General features: G+C 60.1%; 1 protein-coding gene across 8 annotated transcripts in view; it reads left to right on the forward strand.

Moving 5' to 3' along the window:
- Positions 1 to 18,125, forward strand: part of MROH1 (maestro heat like repeat family member 1) — a 62,561-nt gene that overhangs the window by 28,299 nt on the left and 16,137 nt on the right. For 6 of the 8 annotated variants that reach the window (XM_039254068.1, XM_039254074.1, XM_039254075.1 and 3 more), the window contains exons 12-28: positions 6,839 to 6,912; positions 8,477 to 8,599; positions 10,624 to 10,731; positions 10,943 to 11,087; positions 11,227 to 11,267; positions 11,482 to 11,623; positions 11,906 to 11,958; positions 12,381 to 12,488; positions 12,788 to 12,907; positions 13,275 to 13,397; positions 14,257 to 14,403; positions 14,509 to 14,535; positions 15,462 to 15,584; positions 15,818 to 15,897; positions 16,002 to 16,113; positions 16,196 to 16,291; positions 16,909 to 17,013. In XM_039254068.1, coding sequence (XP_039109999.1) covers positions 6,839 to 6,912; positions 8,477 to 8,599; positions 10,624 to 10,731; positions 10,943 to 11,087; positions 11,227 to 11,267; positions 11,482 to 11,623; positions 11,906 to 11,958; positions 12,381 to 12,488; positions 12,788 to 12,907; positions 13,275 to 13,397; positions 14,257 to 14,403; positions 14,509 to 14,535; positions 15,462 to 15,584; positions 15,818 to 15,897; positions 16,002 to 16,113; positions 16,196 to 16,291; positions 16,909 to 17,013 — 1,727 coding nt within the window. The remainder of the gene's footprint in view (positions 1 to 6,838; positions 6,913 to 8,476; positions 8,600 to 10,623; positions 10,732 to 10,942; positions 11,088 to 11,226; positions 11,268 to 11,481; positions 11,624 to 11,905; positions 11,959 to 12,380; positions 12,489 to 12,787; positions 12,908 to 13,274; positions 13,398 to 14,256; positions 14,404 to 14,508; positions 14,536 to 15,461; positions 15,585 to 15,817; positions 15,898 to 16,001; positions 16,114 to 16,195; positions 16,292 to 16,908; positions 17,014 to 18,125) is intronic. The other 2 variants (XM_039254072.1, XM_039254073.1) reach the window with 2 other exon arrangements.

Consider the following 18,125-nt stretch of genomic DNA (forward strand, 5'->3'; position numbering starts at 1 on the left):
ATGGAAGGGCCCAGTCTTCTGCTTCTAGGGTTAATCAGCAACGAGCCCGGACACTTTTCACCCCCGAGCTTGTGTTTTTCCATAAGTTTTGGTCAATAAACATTGGCCACGGGGTGTGGTGGGTCTGCAGCCTGGTTCAGACACGAGCTGTGAGTGCAGTCTACACCACATCCGTCCCACTGCAGGCCGGACGCGGGCCGTGTCCCGTGCCGTCTGCTGTCGTGCACAATGCTGCCAGTGACGTTTGTCCGTGCACATGCGGCTGAGTGTGTACCGTGGAGTGGAGCCTCACGTTGTAAAGTATGCATGTGCTCACCTCGGTGAAGAAAACCATCCGTTTTCCAGAGTTTGCACCCCGGTTCGCGGCCCATGCCGTAGCCATCCCGGGGAGCATGTGAGTGGTGCGGCTTTGTGTCCTCGCCAGCGCCTGTTGGTCTGTCGTTGTAGCCATTTTGGTGGGTGTGTTATTGTATCTCGTTCTGGTTTTTATAAAATTAAAAACCATATTTAGTTTGACTTACAATGAGAAAATCATTAACAGCTTGTTGATCTGTCGAAAGTTCCTCAAAGGCAACTGGATTATATCTTTTTCTGTTCAACTTTATCGAGACACGGTTGACCTGTAACAGCGCACAGTGTTAAGGTGTCTGCGGGTGGCGGCCCAGCCTGGGCATGAACCACCCCACTCTCCAGACCTCACTTGTCGCGGGAGGTGCGTGTCCCCGGGGCCGGCCGTGTCTGGGCCCCTGTGTGTCTTGTAGACGAAGGTAGGAAGGCTCGGTGCAGTTCAGGGATGGCCCCTGGCCTTGTGTCCGCACGAGCAGAGGATCTAGGATGCATGCCCTGCTCGGGTTGAGCCGGGGCCCTGGTTTTTAGAAGGCCTCGAATTTGGAATTAAATCACTGTAATATGGGGGCTCCTGGGTGGCTCAATTGGTCAAGTGTCTGACTTCGGCTCCAGTCACGATCTCACAGTTCATGAGTTTGAGCCCTGCGTTGGGCTCTGTGCTGTCAGCAGGGAGCCTGCTTAGAACCCTCTGTCCCCTTCTCTCCCTGCACCTCCCCACTCGTTTTCTCTCTCTCTCAAAAGTAAATAAAAAATTTTTTAAATTTAAAAAGTAAAATACTGTAATTTGACTAAGAAGTCGGGCCGTAGGTGGGTTCCGCCGCACCGTGGTCCGGGAAGCCATGTCCTGTGTGGGCGGGCAGTGCCCATCAGGTCAGACTGGCCACACGTGAAATTCCTACCTCTCTCTGTCCCTCCCTCCTTGCTTCACGTCCCCTAGTGTCAGCTGCTGTCACTGAGAAATCTGATACTCATTTTCCTTACAAGCGATTTGGTTTGTTTTGCCTGGCTGTCCAAAGGATTTTTATTTATTCTGAGTCCAGAAACTTTATTGCCTGTGTTGGCTGTCCTGGGGGCGGTATTCTGCCCAGATCTGGGATGTGCCCTCTCCATATGCAGTTTCAAATCTTACTTTACCTTGGGATTTTTTAAACAGGATTTCAGTATCTGCGGTTTCCAGATTTGTCATGTGTGCTGTGTTGTTTTTGCCTTGTTGCCTGTCTTCTGTGCTTTTTACATCAAATGTTTTAAAGTTATTTGGCCTCTAGTTCATGTTTTTTTCCTTCAGAATTTCACTTTTTTTTTTTTTTAGTTTTTTACATTTATTTATTTTTGGGAGACAGAGAGAGACAGATTACAAGTAGGGGAGGGGCAGAAAGAGAAGGAGACACAGAATCTGAAGCAGGCTCCAGGCTCTGAGCTATCGGCACAGAGCCCAACGTGGGGCTCAAACCCATGAATTGTGAGATCATGACCTGAGCCGAAGTTGGATGCTTAACTGACTGAGCCCCCCAGGCGCCCCATCTTTTTGCCCATTTTAAAACTGAGTTGTTTTTCTTACGGTCATCTCTACAAATCGTGCATCAGATCTGTGTAGATGGGGTGTGCCTCCTCCTGGGGTCGGCACCTTTGTGTCTGAGAAGACTGTCCCCTGCCAGAGGACGTGAAGATACTCCTTTTTCTTCTAGGAAACTTGTTGTTTGACTTGCACATTTAGTTCTTTGATTCATTTCTAACTCACGTTGGGGTGTGGCGTGAGCTGTAGGCAGTGAAGGTTTATCTTCATATGGGCGCCCCATGGTTCCAGCGTCACTCGTCGCAAAGACTTTCCTTTCCCCATTGCTCTAGTGCTTTCTGGAAAATAAGGTGCCCAGATGCACTAGTCTGCCAGGGCTGCCTTAGCAAAGGACCGCCGACTGGGGGGCTGAGCAACAGAGGTGTGTTGTCTCACGGTGTCACTGTGAGTCTATGTGTCAGAGATCAAAGTGTCAGCAGGGCGAGGGAGAACCTGTCCCAGGCCCCCTACCCAGCTTCTGGAGCGGCTGGGGGTCCTTGGCATCGCCTGGCTTGTAGCGGCCCTGCCCTGCCCTCTGCCTCTGTTGTCATCTCTGCAGGCACCTCCCTGGGTGTCTGTCCAAATTCCCCTTTCATAAGGGCACAGTAGTATTAGAGTAAAGCCCCACCCTGCTCCAGTGTGACGCCATCCTGACGTGACTAATTATACCTTCGGTGAGCCTGTGTCCAAGTAAAATCACATTCTGAGGTACAAAGAGTAGGAATTCAACATTATGTGTTAGCGGGTGCCTTTTGGGGCTCTTCTGTTTCACGGACTTCACACCTGTAGCACACACTCTTAAGTCGTAGGCCTTCGTAGGAGGCCTTCCAATCTGGGAGCGTATCTCCTTCAACTCTGTTCAAGATTGTTCGTCTCCATTAAAAAAATCTTTTTACTATAGGATAGATCGCAGGCAGCAGTCACACAAAATATTAACTTATGGCTTAATGACTCCTTTAAAAATTTTTTAATGTTTTATTTATTTCTGAGAGAGAGAGAGAGAGTGAACAGGGGAGGGTCAGAGAGAGAGGGAGACCCAGAATCCGAAACAGGCTCCAGGCTCTGAGCTGTCAGCACAGAACCCAAAGTGGGGCTCAAACCCACGAACCGTGAGATGACGACCTGAGCCGAAGTCAGATGCTCAACCGACTGAGCCACCCACGTGCCCCATTTAAAGAACCTTAAGTGTTCATGGATTTTAACACGTTTGATGGATTTCAGTTCAGTGCAGTCGTTACCGTCATCGATACTCACATTGTGTCACCTCCGGACCTTGTCAGCCTCTTCCCGGCGAGTCCTGGGTCACGGCCACAGTGCTCTCTGGAGCTGGTGTTCGAGGCTCGGCTTAGGCATTTGTCGCCCAGACCTGGGATCAGCCATTTCTCCAAAAAGCCCTGTTTCCTTAGTGAGAAACTGTCCTCAGAGACCGTAGTCAGGTGCCTGCTACTTCTAGGTGGTCACTGTTTCCAGGCCTTTTTGGGAGACAGAACCAAATACCGTGAGCAGTAGAGACAGAAGGTAGAAAACCCACGAGTCGTGCTGGTGGGTCCAGACGCACAGCCGGACGGCCAGCCTTTCCGTCCCTTTCTGTCACGCCTGTGCCTCTTCTTCCCCCCCCAGCAACCTGCTTCTCACGCGTCACAGGTTTAGAACATGTCAGACGCCCTGCCTGTCCTCCTGTTACACACGTGACCAAGGCTCGAGACTGATGCTGCCACCAGGGACGCGGCCGATGTCCTTGCGCTCCGGGTGTAGCAGCTGTGCGCCGCAGCTGCGTCTGCACGGTCCCCACGGGCGGCCAGCCCGTGCTGTCCTCTCCCCTCCCCGGGCCTCCTGTGACCTCGTCCTCCTGCAGCTGCAGATAGGACGCGTCTCCCCCCGTGGCCCGTTCCGTGGCGGAGTCCACGGGAAAGGCGCGTGTTCGTGCTCTTATTTGTGCTTTCTGTACCTGACGCCCGGTTTTGATGATTATAAAATCCTCCACTCACATCCATCGTCTTCTGTTGCGGAACTGCAGGGCTAAGCAGGACGAGATGCCCCGGATGTTACGTGGGACGTCTCGTACCAAAAAACGATTTGCTGTTTGTCTGAAATTCAGATTCACCTCGCAGCCCTGCTCTGGTGCAAGCGATCCTTCAAAGCCAATGTCAACCTGATTTTCTTTCCTCTTGGATGAGGTGTGTGGGGTTTTTTCTCATTTGTTTTGTTTCTGTTTTCAGACATCCAGAGGGTTTCTTCTTTATTTCTAAAGTCCAGTAATTGTCCCCAAGGCCCTGGTGCTGGTCACTCAGGGTCAGGCACCGTGGAGACAGTCGGCTCCTCCTGGACCTCGGCCTCCCCGCCGCTACGGCCCCAGCGGCCCCTCTGCAGACTGCGGTGAGGGCTCTGCTCAGCCGCCGCAGGCCTCCTCCTGCCTGGAAGGCTCCTGCTGCTGCACCCCGCCGGGATCGCAGCTCACATGTGCCTTCTTCAGGAGGGTCCCCAGCCCCGGGCTGCCTGTCCAGACCGGGAGCCCCGTTCATGCTCTGCTTCTCTGCCTCTCGTCTGTACTTGAGTGACATTGGTACAGCTTGTGATGGTCTCACTCTTTGTCTGCTCATGTCTCCTGTCCCGTTAGGACACATGCCGCTTCGGGGCAGTGCTGCGTCCGCCTTGCTCTGTGCCGCGCTCTTGGCACGTTATAAGTGCCTGGCTCACAGCTGGGCTCCACGTAAACTCGAGCCACGGTCGAAGCTGTGAGTGATGGGGGCGCCGCGTGTCTGGTGTCCTTACCCACGTGGCAGGAAGACCGGGGGGGGGGGGGGCTCTTGTGTTTGCTCGCACTTTGATACTTGTCTGTCGACCTGAGCCTCGGGACTGATGTCAGTCCTTGGGCGTGTCCCCACACCCTTGAGCCCAGGTCTGGTGTCCCCCAGCCCCCACATCCTTTTTCCTGTCACAGTCTGCACTATTTTCTATCGGGTGGTTTGCATTCTGTGCTCTTTTGTAACCTCTTCCTGAGAATGTAAATGTGAGCGAAAGCTCCCAGAGCACGTGTGTGGTCGGGGACATGGGCCCCCCCCACGAGCCCCGAAACGGCCACCCCCAGCCCCGCTGTGCGCTCCCGCGGTGGGAGGGCGTGTCACGCAGGGGGACCCACGCAGCTGCGTCTGGTGCGTCTTGCGTCTTCACCCAGCAGGATGTTCCTGGCTCACCGCCCGCAGCCTGGACCAGTCGGGCTTGCTGTCCCGCACGGACGTCCTGGCCTCAGTGGACTTGTGAGGACCCTCGGCGGTGGTGAAGGCTCCCGCCGTCTCTGGGCTGCACGTGGGGGTCTGCGGGGGCTCGTGCTCTCCCGTGCTTGCTGCCCCACCTCTGTCTTTGCCCACTGGTGGCCGTCCCCTGTCTGCCTGGCGGGTGGCGGGTCCGGCGGCTGGCCGCGGGGGCTTGGTTGACTCTCTTGCCCATTTTTCTATTGATCCGCCTTAGTTTCCTCATCAGCTTGCTGGGGTTCTCCTGCGCATCGAGGGCACAGGGGCTCCGGTTGTGTGTTGTGTTTCTCTCGTCCGCCCTGGCGGCCACTTTGCAGGCCGCCTCTGCCCTCCCGAGCCTCTGCAGCCTTCCTCCGCCCCGTGTCTCCGGCTCTGCTCTCCTGCTGGGCATGCACGAGGGTCCTTTGCAGCATCTTATAAAAGGGGCGGTTTGTCTTACAGTTGGGTCTAGAATCGTGTTTTCTCGGCACGTGTGGTGTGCGTGTTCTGCTGTCACTTTACGTGGCCGGGAGCCCACTCTTGGTCTCATGGCCGCCTGGTGCCGCGCTGGGCGCGGGCGAGAGCAACAGGCGCTCGTGGTGTGAGGGGCCATCACGTGGAATGAGAGTGCCGCCCCTGGGGCGCCTGGCCGGCTCAGTCGCCGGGGCGTGCGGCTCTTGACCTTGGGGTTTGGGTTTGAGCCCCATGTTGGGTGTGGAGATTATTTAAAAAATAAAATCTTTAAAAACAAAAAGTGGCATCCCCAGTGTGCCCTTGCAGGGCCTGCGCTGTGGGCACCACACGGGTCTCAGCACCGCTTCTCAGCCGCTTTTACTCCCCACCTAAGTATGAGGAAGCGGGCAGCCGGGGGGCTCAGTCGGTTAAGCGTCCAACTTCGGCTCAGGTCATGATCTCGAGGCTTGTGAGTTCGAGCCCCGCGTCGGGCTCTGTGCTGACAGCTTGGAGCCTGGAGTCGGTTTCCGATTCTGTGTCTCCCCTGTCTCTGCCCCTCCCCCCCTTTTCTCTCTCAAAGATAAACATTAAAAAAAAGAAATAAATACCAGGAGGGGCGCCTGGGTGGCTTAGTCGGTTAAGCGTCCAACTTTCGCTTAGGTCATGATCTCGCGGTTCGTGGGTTCGGGCCCCACGTCAGGCTCTGTGCTGACTGCCAGCTCAGAGCCTGGAGCCTGTTTCAGTCTGTGACTCCCTCTCTCTCTGACCCTCCCCTGCTCACGCTGTCTCTCTCTCTCCTAGAAATAAAACATTTAAAAAAAAAAAAGAAAGAAATACCAGGAAACAAAGGGTTACGTTGGTGGTTCTCAGGGTGGGGCCCTCAGCCCAGCAGCATCCGCACAGCCAGGAATGTGCGGACCTGCTGGTGTTCACCAGGCCTGCTGGGACTGGGATGCGGTTGGAGGCCCCGTCCTTGAACCTGGCTTGACCTGACAGTACACTCTCTCACCTGCTGCCCTAAATTAGCAATCTTGTAGTTGCTTCTTATTGGGCAAAATAATGTTATCTGGGAAGAAGGTCATTTGTCCCCCGGAAAGAAGTGTGCTTAGGCACCACCCCCTCTCCGCCCGTGCCCCGTGATGAGGGCCGCGCCAGGCCGGACCCTGGTGAGAAGGTCTTGGGCCTTGGGGGAGTGGATGGGCCGGCCAGCCTCAGTCATGCTGGGGAGACTGAGCCATCTGCTGGTTTCTTGCAGCTTCTCAGATGGAAGTGAAGAAGCCCTTTATTCTGTCCTCCATGAGACTTCCTCTTCTGGACACCAACAGCAAGGTAGATGGGGGGGGAGGGGGTACCACCTGAGCCCCACCGGGAGAAGCTGCAGGAAGGGTGGCCAGGCCGGGCTGGGAGGTCGTCGCTGACCAGGCAGCCGCCCCTCAGCCAGACCCAGACATCAGAGGGAAGGCACATCCCTGAGCAGTCAGCACTCCCACATCCTACTCCGTATGCAGCCAACCAGACACGGAGTGGGGCAGTGGTCCCCGGCCCCTCATGTAGGATCACCCTCCGGAGGACCCCCAGAGCTCCCGGGAGGCGTCATGCTCAAGGTTATGGTTAACACAGGGAAAGGACTCGCCACCATTGGCCAGGGCAAGGGGCTCATGGGGCAGGGCCCAGGAGGGTGCGAACCGTCCCCTCCCCCGCGGGGTCATGGGCAGCGTCGGCTCCCTGGGCAGCGACGAGATGGCGCGCCCCAGTGTCGCCAACGGGAAAGCCCCGAGCCCCCACGCCCAAGGCCTTTGTCTGGCTTCCGTCCTGTAGAGCTGGTTCACTGCCCGCGTGGCTGACCTCAGTCTCCAGCCCCTCGGGAGGCCGAGCCGATGCAGTGTGGCCCAGAGCCCCCGGGGGACAAACACACTGGACTCAGAATGTTCTGGGCTCGGCAGTGACCTCCCAGCAGCCGAGGGCAGGGTCAGCCCTTCCTGCACACCAGGTTGAGGGGCTGCATCGTCAGGGAGGCCTGCTCTTTGAGACCTTCTCTGACAATTTCAGAAACTACTGAAATGGAGCCCAAACCACTGAGGCCGTATGTGTCCCAGACCCCCATGCACAGTCCCCGGAACCCCCTCCCGCTCAGCAATACTACTCTGGACACTCCTGAGAGGGCCATGCCGTGTGCCCCTCACAGTGCCCACGGCCTGACGCGCTCATCCTGAGCACTCATCATGCGCCCGGATCGCTGTTCCCTCTTCTCACGGTCGCTCAGGGCACACGTGTAACGGGATGGTACAGAGCTGTGAGTGGCCGAGGAGGCCCAGAGCAGTGACATTTGACCTGATGTGCAAAGGAGGAGAGGACCTGAGCCAGGGAGGGGGCATTGGACCAGGGTCTGTGCCCCAGGGCTCAGGGAGAAACAGGATGGTCAGTGGGGAGAGCCAGCTCCGGGGAAGAGTTGCCACGGTGACCTGGATGTGCCTTTGAGCCACCAGCAGGGCCCCCGAGGGGAGCTGGGCAGCAGGCTCAACTCCCAGGAGCGTCAGGGCAGCAGCTGTAGACTTGGGGTCTCGCCCCGAAGCACCAGAGAGGTGCCTGCCCTGAGGGACAGCAGCCCTGTGCCGGGGTGGGGCAGGCCCAGGAGCGAGGGAGGCGTGGGGGACAGGAAGAGGGGAGCACGTGTGCAGACTGGCGAGAAGGCCGCCCGTGTGGCCTTGGGGCAGGGACGAAGGTGGCCGCAGGCGCAGAGGCGGACCCGGTGTGACGGTGGGTGCTGCTGCAGCGCGCGCTTGGCTGTGGCCCAGGTGTGGCTGCAGGGACAGGCAGAGGGGAGGGGAGGGAGAGCCGGGCTGCCGTGGGCTCCCCTTGGGACCGCTCCCTGATCCCCCTCGGTCCTGTGCAGGTGAAGCGGGCCGTGGTGCAGGTGATCAGCGCCATGGCCCACCACGGCTACCTGGAACAGCCTGGAGGAGAGGCCATGGTCGAGTACATCGTGCAGCAGTGTGCGCTGCCGCCCGAGACAGAGGTAAGGGTGTGCCCGGGCCCGGCCGGGGGCAGGCGGCTGGGGCGTGTGCGCGGCCGTCTCCCGTCTCCCGAGTCTGAGCTGGGACCTCCGCGCTGCGACACTTGCTTCCTTGGCTCCCAGGCCTCAGGAAAGAGGCAGAACAGATGCCTGGTCCTTCCCGGCGCTTTTGAATTGAAAACGTTACTGAGTAAATCCAAGTTTCTTCTCGAGGGAGAGCAAGATGGACGCGGCAGAAACACACAGGCGTGACTGCGTGGTCTTGTGCCCAGAGCCACCTGCCTGCCCGGGTCAGCTTAGAGCAGAGCAGCCCTGTACAGGGGACGTGCACGTGTCCCCGTGGGGCCTCTGGGTTAGGCTGAAACACTGGGGTGCCCCCAGGCGAGTGGATGCTGCTGCCTTGTCTCTGAAACAGCGCCTGGCGGCCCTCAGGAGGGAGTACCGCTCGCAGCTGCTCCCGTGGGCGGGGGGCGAGGAAGGGGGCTGCTGCTGGCCTCTGTGTTCCCACTGCCGCCTTGGGCCTGTGGGGCCTACACTGGAGAGAATTGAGACTTCTGATTTAGTCTCTTATTTCCTAGTGTTTTAGGGACTTGAAGATTTCTATTCGGATATTAGACTTTTTCTAGGTAACTAGCTTTCTGTGGCCACCGTGGACTTGTAATTTCATTGTATTGCCTACTGTGAATCTGGCCAGGTTTAATTCTGCTTTTAAGAGTTTGTTGGGAGGGCTGCCTGGCGAGTTCTGTTAGAGAAGCAGGCGGTCCTTGACCTCGGGGTTGTGAATCCTAGCCCCATGTCGGGCACAGATTACTTAAAAAAGTAAAATCAGTAAAAAAAAACCAAACAAACTGTTGAGGGACTCCTGGGTGGCTCAGTCGGTTAAGCGTCTGACTTCAGCTCAGGTCATGATCTCACGGTTCGTGGGTTCAAGCCCTGTGTTGGGCTCTGTGCTGACAGCTCAGAGCCTGGAGCCTGATTCAGATTCTGTGTCTCCCTCTCTCTCTGACCCTCCCCTGCTCACGCTGTCTCTCTCAGAAATAAATAAATAAATAAATAAAACATTTAAAAAATTTTTTAAAAATTGTTGAGACAGTCTTTTCAGCCTAGTAGATGATCAGACTCACAAAGTTGCTCACGTTTGTTTGATATGGAGTTCTATCTATGTTTGTAAGAAGGTGCTTTAAAAACTGTCAGGCGAGCCCTGAGTCCCCTGTGTTTTCTGCTTGGCCTGTAACGTCCATGTGAGGACGGCGGGTCTCCAGCGTTCTGCTGTCTCTGCTGCTCGGTGTTTGCTTGTCGGGACTTCAGAGCGCGGGCGGCAGGCCCAGCCAGAACACTTAGGGGACAGGTTTTCTTGCCTGGAAACTTCCCGGGGAGCTTGGGCGCCAGGGCGCAGGCCCACCAGCGAGGACACAGGTGTCTCCAGGGGACTGTCAGCCCCATGGGGTGGAACCCATCGTAGCCCATTCTTGGTAGAAAACAGGAGCTTCTGGGGCGCCTGGGTGGCTTAGTCGGTTAAGCGTCCGACTTTCGCTTAGGTCATGATCTCGCGGTTCGTGGGTTCGAGCCCCGCGTCGGGCTCTGTGCTGGCTGCCAGCTCGGAGCCTGGAGCCTGTTTCGGAGTCTGTGTCTCCCTCTCTCTCTGACCCTCCCCTGCTCGTGCTGTCTCTCTCTCTCTCTCTCCCCCCTAGAAATAAATAAAAAATATTAAAAAAAAGAAAAAAAAAGAAAACGGGAGCTTTCGCAAGTGGTTGTCATTTCCGCAGAGGCCCTCCCGTTTCCGTGCACGGCACCCTTGCCGAGTGCAGGGTGAAGTCATTTGTTTCTTAGGGCCCATGGCTGGCAGGGAGTGCGCAAGGCTCCTCTGTTCTGGGGACGAGAGCTCAGGTGTTCCCTGCCCGCGGCGGGTGCCGTAGGTGCCCCCTCGGTGGAGGCCGGGCAGGGTCCGTCCTCGTGGCTTAGAGCCCACAAGCGCATAGAGTGACAGCAGCCGCATGCTTGCCTCTGCCCTTGCTCCCCCACCCCAGCCTCAGAAGCCGGGTGCCGACGGCGAGGACCTCACCGGGGACGGTGTGCGGGCCATCAGCGTCAGCACCCTCTACCTGCTCAGCACCACCGTGGACAGGATGAGCGACGTGAGTGTGCAGGCCGGCCTCTGTGAGTGACCGCGCCCCTCCCGACCTCACGGCCCTGTGACCGCCGACCCCTGTGGTGGGCAGCTGTGGGGGCAGGGGCGCTTGCCCGCCGCCCCCCCCAAACCTTGCCAAGCCCCCCGAGGTGCCTGGCGGGAGCTCGGGGCGGCCGTGCCGCCAGTGTGCCGCACACAGACCGCAGCTCTGCCCGCAGGTCCTCTGGCCGTACCTGCTGGAGTTTCTCACACCCGTGCGCTTCACCGGGGCGCTGACCCCACTCTGCAGGAGCCTGGCGCACCTGGCCCAGAAGAGGCAGGAGGTGGGGGCCGGTGCCTTCCTCCTCCCGTACGACAGCAACGGTGCGCCCCTGCCCCCTGCGCCGCCCCGCCCCGCCCTTGCAGCCCCCCCTGCGCCGCCCCGCCCCGCCCCAGGGTGCAGTCGGGGGCTGGGCTCTGTGGGCACGCAGCCCCCTGAGCATTCCTCCCTCCTCCTTTCCAGCGACCCTGCCCTCACCCTACGCCATAACCACGAGGCTCCTGGTAAGCATCGCGCTCCAGCACTTTGTGCGCACAGCACGCCGAGGGGGTCCGGAAAAGGACCGGGCACCCCCTTCGGTCCCCGTGTCCCCTGCCTCATGCTGTCTCACACCTGCGTCTCAGAGCCGTCTCTGACCCGCCACCTCCCGGGAGGGTGGCCTTAGGGGGCCCTTGTGTGACCCCTCAGGTCCGGAGCTCCTACCCTTACTTCCCTCAGACTGTGTCTTCCACGCCCTACCTGGGGGGTGGCCGCGGGGCCGCGTCGCTGCGCCTCTTGAACATCCTGCACCGTGACATCCACCCTCTGCTGGGCCAGCGGTGGGCCACGACTGTCCCGCTGCTGCTGGCGCACCTGGACGGTGAGGCTCTGGGCCGCGGGCCGCGCTCCGCTGCCTCCGTTTCTGCCGGTCTGCCTCTGGGTTGTGGAGACAAGTGTTTTGAGGTGGAAGAAATGGCCCCCACGGAGGTTCAGGACCCAAGGCGGGAACAGTGTTCCCTGTGGGGTGTCCCCTGGGAGCGTCTGGGGTATGGGAGCACCTTGGTCCTCCCGAAGTCAGGCGACGCCAGCCTGGAAGCTCTGGGTGGGTCCCCCTTCTACTGATGGGGATGGGCCGGGCTGACTGCATGACTGGTCATTTTAGAACATACGGAAGAGACCCTGTCCCAGAAGGAGTGGGAGGAAAAGCTGCTGGCGGTGAGGACTGGGGGGCAAGGCCATGCGTGGCCTGTCTTGGGGGCAGAGGCCTCTCCGGCCTGGGTCAGGAGAGCTCAGGGAGCTCAGTAGGCACTAGTGGGGTGGGGGGTGGGGGAGGCCTGGGGGCGCTGGGGACGACCGCCTGGTTCCTCACCCTGTGGTGACAGAGGCGAATTTCAGGGGCTTTGAGCTCCTGCAGCCCGGGAATCCTCTCTCCTGTCCCTGCCTGGCCCGCCGCACGCCTGACCACCCGGGGTGTGCTCTGCCTAGGCTTGATGGTCATTGACAGACCGTTCAGAGCCACGGCACAGGACCACCCTGAGGTCACTGCATGTGACATTATTGGGCCTCAGCGCCCTTCCAGCCCCGTGAAGGGCCACATTCTCGGCCCCTCACTGCTGCAGCCCCTGCCTTGCCCACAGTTCCTCCGGGACACTCTGGCTGTTGTGTCTGACAACACGTGGATTTGCCAGCTGAGCCTAGAGATGTGCAGGCAGCTGCCCTGCTACAACGGGACGCCCCAGGAGAAGGTGCACGACGCGGGGGGGGGGTGCCCCAGGGGGAGGGATTCCGGGCAGGGTCCTTAGGCTACTGTTCCTTTGCCCTGATTCCGTGTGATCTTCTGCCCCAACCTGTCTCCAGTGGCCTGTGGCCCTGGGAGAGCCAGAGAGGGAGGGCCTGTGAGCCTCCCCCCAGCGGCTCCTGGCAGGGGGTGCAGGAGCCCGTCGCCCCCTCTCCTTGTGTCGTGCGTGCCCGGCAGCTCTTGTGTCCAGTGGGCACTCCTGCACTCAGGCGTCAGGCGCAGCTGCACCCCTTGGATGTGTTGCAGAACTTCCTGTATAAATGCATTGGGACCACGTTAGGCGCCGCTTCAAGCAAGGAGGTGGTGAGGAAGCATCTGCAAGAGCTGCTGGAGACGGCCAGATACCAGGTGGAGGCGGAGCGCGAGGTGCGCCCTCCCCCGCAGCCCCTCTGTGCCCTCAGGCGCTCAGCCTGTGTGCGCGAGCGGGCGTGCATCTCAGGCACTCAGATGGGTGTGTTTGTGTGCGCACGCGCGAGCAGGCGTGCATCTGAGGCACTCAGATGTGTGTGTGTGCGCGCACGCACACTCTCCTCCGGAGTGTGGGCGTGTGCGCGTGTGTGCATGTGTGACTGCATCTCTGGAGTGTGTGCGTGTGTGCGTGTGTGTGTGTGTACACGTGTGACTGCCTCTCTGGAGTGTGCACGTGTGTGTGTTCCTCTCCGGAGTGTGTGTGTGCAGAGTGCTCCGTCGCACCAGTTCTTGCCCAGGCGTGAGTGCACCTGTGTGTCCCTAGGGCCTCGCCTGTTGCTTTGGGATCTGTGCCATCTCTCACCTGGATGATGTATTGGCCCAGCTGGAGGACTTCATGAGGTCAGATGTGTTCAGGAAATCCACCGGCATTTTCAACATTTTTAAGGTACAGGGCTCAGGGTGACCGCCGGGGGGCGCGTCTGGCTGGGGCCGCTAGGGGCGCGTTCTGTCTTGGCTGTGGTGCCTGGATTTGAGGTCCTGAGGGGCACGGGTTCTGGAGCTTCCTGGGCTCAGGGTACCCTGCTGGTTGGGGGTAGGGCAGGGAGGTGGCATCCAGTCCATGCTGCTTCGTGGGTGGGGCTGGTGTGTGTGGGCCTCCCCCCCAGGTGCAGCAAGGGGCAGCCCTGTGCCAGCCTGGGCTCTGAGAGGGGCTCCCGGGGAGGGGGGCAGGGGGGCTGCCCTCCTGCTGTCTGTGTGTCCTCTGCCCCCTGGTGGCCAGAGGAGGCTGCAGTCTTGGGGAAGCAGATGCAGGCCACTGCCCGGCCCGCCACCCCAGCCCTTGTCATCAGGCTCTCCGTGTCCTGGTGCCTGTTGCGGTTGCAGACTCTCAAGCTGGGCCGGATGGAAGGGCTCCAGTGCAGCCACCCGAGAGGGGCGGGGGGGGGGGGCAGGGGACCCCTGGGGACCCCTGCCCAGGCCCTCCTGTGGCTCCCAGCTCCCCCTTCTGCCTGCCCCTCCCACCATGGTCGACTATTCGGTGCTTTCCCTTCTGCCACTTTGTCCCCAGTTGGGCCCATGGCTGGCCTGCCTGTCCTGTTCTGCTGTCCCTGATGGAGGGACTCTCCCTGGGCTCTGGTGGCGCCATCTGCCCCTTCGATTATGCCTCTGACATTGCTGGCCAGCTCAGTCCTTCTTCCGGAGGGCCCTGGGGGTTCTGAGCGCAAGGCTTCCTGTTTGGGGGCAGACAATGAACTATAACCGAGGCCCTGCGCCCCCCCCCCCCCGCCGGCCCCCCGACCCCTCAGGACCGAAATGAGAATGAGGTGGAGAAGGTGAGGAGCACCGTGATCCTGTGTTACGGCCACGTGGCGGCGCGGGCCCCCCGTGAGCTGGTGCTGGCCAAGGTCGAATCGGACATCCTCCGGAACATATTCCAGTACTTCAGCACCAAGGTGGGTGCCTTGGCAGACCGCCTGCGTGGAGGGTGCCATGCCAGCAGGGCAGGGGCATCCCTGCCAGAGCCTCACATTTTAACTCGTTTCACTTTTGTCATTCAGGTTCTGGGAATAAAGGTAGAGACCAAGGTACAGTGTGTAGGAGTTAAGTGCGAGCTATGCCTTTTCTCTCTTCTCTGGACTGGCCTGGTTGTGAGCCTCAGGGGCGGAAGCCAGGGGACTCCGGAGCACGGAGTCGGGGCCCGTCCCCACTCACCTGGGAGCAGCTCCTCCTCTTGCGGCCACGATAGGGCCCAGGAGCTAGTGTCCCAGCCTGGACGCTGCTGGCGGGTGGACAGAAGGACGACAGGAGGGCTTCTGAGTGGCTGGGTGGCAGGCGCGTGGGCTGCGACTCTGTTCCCTGATGCTCATGGCGCTCACCTCCCGCCAGGCCTCACTAACGTGTTTCCTTTCCGGGGTCTCTGGCACTGACTGGGCAGTAACGCCTCTCTGGAAGCGGCTGGGCCTTCCGCTTGAAGAGCAGACCCTCTGGGGTCTCCTGGGGTTGGCTGGGGGGGGAGGGGGAGGATATTCCGAAACTTGTCTCTTTTCCTGGCCCTTTGTGTCCCCAGAACAGCTACCCACACCCCCTTTCCTGACTCCCCAGAGGCCGAGCTGATGGACAGGCAGGGGTCACTCCCGCTGTGCTGGAGCACTTGGGCGTGTTGCCTTTTCCTCTCACCTGGAGATGCCCCTCCAGCCACACCGCAGGGTGCGGGGGACGCAGGGTGCGGGGGACGCAGCGTGGGAGCTGAGTGCCGCGGGGCTGCAGCGCAGGCGCCCTGGTCTGAGGGGCTGTAGCAAGAGCTGGAGGGGGACAGGCCGGGAGCCCCTCAGGGAGGAGCGTGCGTGGCTGTGGCCCGAGGGCAGCCACGTGGTCCGGCTGCTGTCGCTGTGAGTGGCCGCCTGTCCTGTGTTCTGCCCCAAGGGCAGAGAGGCTACGGCCGCCGCCCCGGGGCAGAGCCACGCTGCGGGGGCTGGTGTTGGCCGCCCGCTGCAGCCCCGCGCCCTTCCAGGACCCGGCTCTGAAGCTGTGTCTCGTCCAGAGCGTCTGCATGGCCAGCCAGGCCATCTGCAGCAGTGCACAAGCTGGCTCTTTCCACTTCTCGAGGAAAGCCGAGCTGGTGGCCCAGATGATGGTGAGCCCTTGGGCGGGGCCCGGCCCACACTAGGGCGGCTCCGAGGGCGCTGGGCCCACAGGGGAGGCGGGCCGGGGAAGGAGGGGGGGGGGGGGGGGCGCGTGCAGCAAGGGGCCCTGGCACCCACTTAGGTTGGGGGGCAGAGCTGGCCGGAAGCCAGTGCCAGCCAGGTGGCTGACCAGGGGAAAGCTGGTGCTTGGGCCAGGGGCTGAGTCACGGGCTGGCTCCCCTAGGAGTTCATCAAGGCAGAGCCCCCAGACTCCCTGAGAACGCCCATTCGGAAGAAGGCCATGCTCGCCTGCACTTACCTGGTGTATCCTTTCCTCTGGGTGTGAGGGGAGCCCGTTGAGGGGGTGCCCTCTGTGCATGTGCCCTCTGGACAAGGGGTGTGGCATGGGGCCTTGACTGCGGGTTCAGCTCCCTGGAGCCAGCACTGGAAGAACAAGTGCAGGCTGACATGGTCCATGGCTGTCTACACAGCGTCATGGCTGTGCCGCCCGAGCCCGAGGCCGAGGACGACCGCCAGGAGGTACCACCGTGCACCCCCGGGGGTGGGGGTGGCAGGCAGGCGCCAGGGTCACTGGTGGGGCTGGCGCCTCATTCCTTCCTAGTCTCTGTACCTGGACACCATGCACGCCCTTGAAGATTTGCTGACGAGCCTCCTCCGGCGGAACATGACCCCCCAGGGCCTGCAGATCATGGTGGAGGTGCGCAGTGGGCGTGCCCTGCCCTGGGGTGGGGGCACCCCACCTGGCAGCCGGCCTCATGCCTGGTTTTCCTGGCTCTGCCTGCTCTGGGGGTGCTGGGGAGTTTGGTGCTCTCTGCATGTGTATGGGGGGCGTGGTGTGTGAATAGGCAGGCTGGGCCCCTTCCTACCTGGACAGGTGTGTGGATGGGGGTGGGCCTCGCCCCCTCTCTGCTGCATGGCACGGCCATGGAGAGGCCATGCAGGCACCGGATATGAGCTCCCAACTGTCCAGAGCTGTCGGGATGGTGGAGTAGGCATGCGGTAGCCACGCCGCACCCCTCCCTGCCCTTTCCAGCATAGCAGACTGATCTGCTTCTAAGAACAGCCCGTCCCCTGCTAGGCCTGGCTCACTCTCTGTCCACCTAGGGTGTGGCCACGTCTGTTAGCCAGACCAGCAGGACAGGGGTGGAGCCCTAGCTAGAGTGGGTGACCTACTGTGACCTGGCCCACCGGCCTTCACAGCCGGGAGGGGTGGCCTGGAAGGGATGCTGACCTGGCCACGGTCAGGCCACACAGGCTCCTGCTTCCCAGGCTCACCCCCAACCCAGCACCCACGCAAAGCCCCCTCTTCCCCAGCACCTGAGCCCGTGGATCAAGTCCCCGCGGGGCCATGAGAGGGTACGGGCCCTGGGCCTAAGCTCCTGCCTGCTGCACCACTTCCTGGAGCACCTGCACGTCAGCGTGAGTCCCCGGCGGCTCCCCTGCCCCGGCCTGGGGACAGCTGTGTGTGGCCCCCGCGTCCCACGAGTCCCCCTGCCCTCTTTCTGGAGACGCAGATGGAGGACCGGTCAGGGCCAGGAGCCATCCTCGGGGCCAGCCACTCAGAATAGAATCCGATGGGCACCCCTCTCCTTGGGAGCCCCCACGTCAGCTGGGATTAACGTGTGCCGTGTCCCCTAAATGTGGGGAATGGGGGATGGGGACGGGGGCGGTAAAAGGAAGCCAGGGTGTTTGGTGCAAGAGCGGCCCTTTGGGCAGAGGCAGGGGCGTCCTGAGCACGTGGAACATTCCCCAGCACTTCAGCGTCTGCCAAGGGGAGGGGGCTCGGTGCTGTGCTGTCCAGGGTTCGTAGCCGTTTGTACAAGGCTGTTGGCCTCGGTGATTCTAGGATCAGTTTCACATAGTCCTAAAACATTCCTGTTGTAATTTTGATAGGGATTGCATGCTATTAGTAGATTATTGTGTTGAGCAACAGCACCCTTCATAATGGATCTTCCCACCCAGGCGGCTCAGAAACACGTGGCTCTGCTGTTGGAGATTTTGTTGCCTTTGTCAGTGGAGTGCTTTCTGCAGGCGTTTGTAGTATCTGACTGTTGTTAGCACGTACAGAAAGTGGGGTCTGTGGATTCTGAGAGGCGAGGAGGTTTATTAGACTCCTTCGTTATTTCTAACGAGCTTTAGTTAATTCTCTTGTGCTTCTGGGTGTACAGTCAACAGTGAGATCATGACCTGAGCCAAAGTCGGCCACTTAAGCGACTGAGCGGCCGAGGTGGCCCTCGTCTGTCTGTCTAATGAGGACATTTATCAAGAGTAGATGCTTGTGGTCTTTTCTCTTGTTGCTTTGTTTTTTGACAAACCCAAACCCTGATGCTCTGTCTGGCCAGATCTGCTGCCTGTGTCTGGATGTTTTTTGCCTCCTGAGCGTGCTTAGGTGGGCTTCTCCCACACATTCTTTCCTGGCCTGCTTTTCACATAAACCCAGTCCAAGTAGAGTTCACCTTTGCGTGTGAGGGGACAGATGTCTGGCCTCACGAGGAGGAACGGTGGCTGGGTGGCTGGCCCCCAAGGTCCTC

This window comes from Hyaena hyaena, unplaced genomic scaffold (genome assembly GCF_003009895.1).
Source record: "Hyaena hyaena isolate Hyena2069 unplaced genomic scaffold, ASM300989v1 scaffold_474, whole genome shotgun sequence".
NCBI lineage: Eukaryota > Metazoa > Chordata > Mammalia > Carnivora > Hyaenidae > Hyaena > Hyaena hyaena.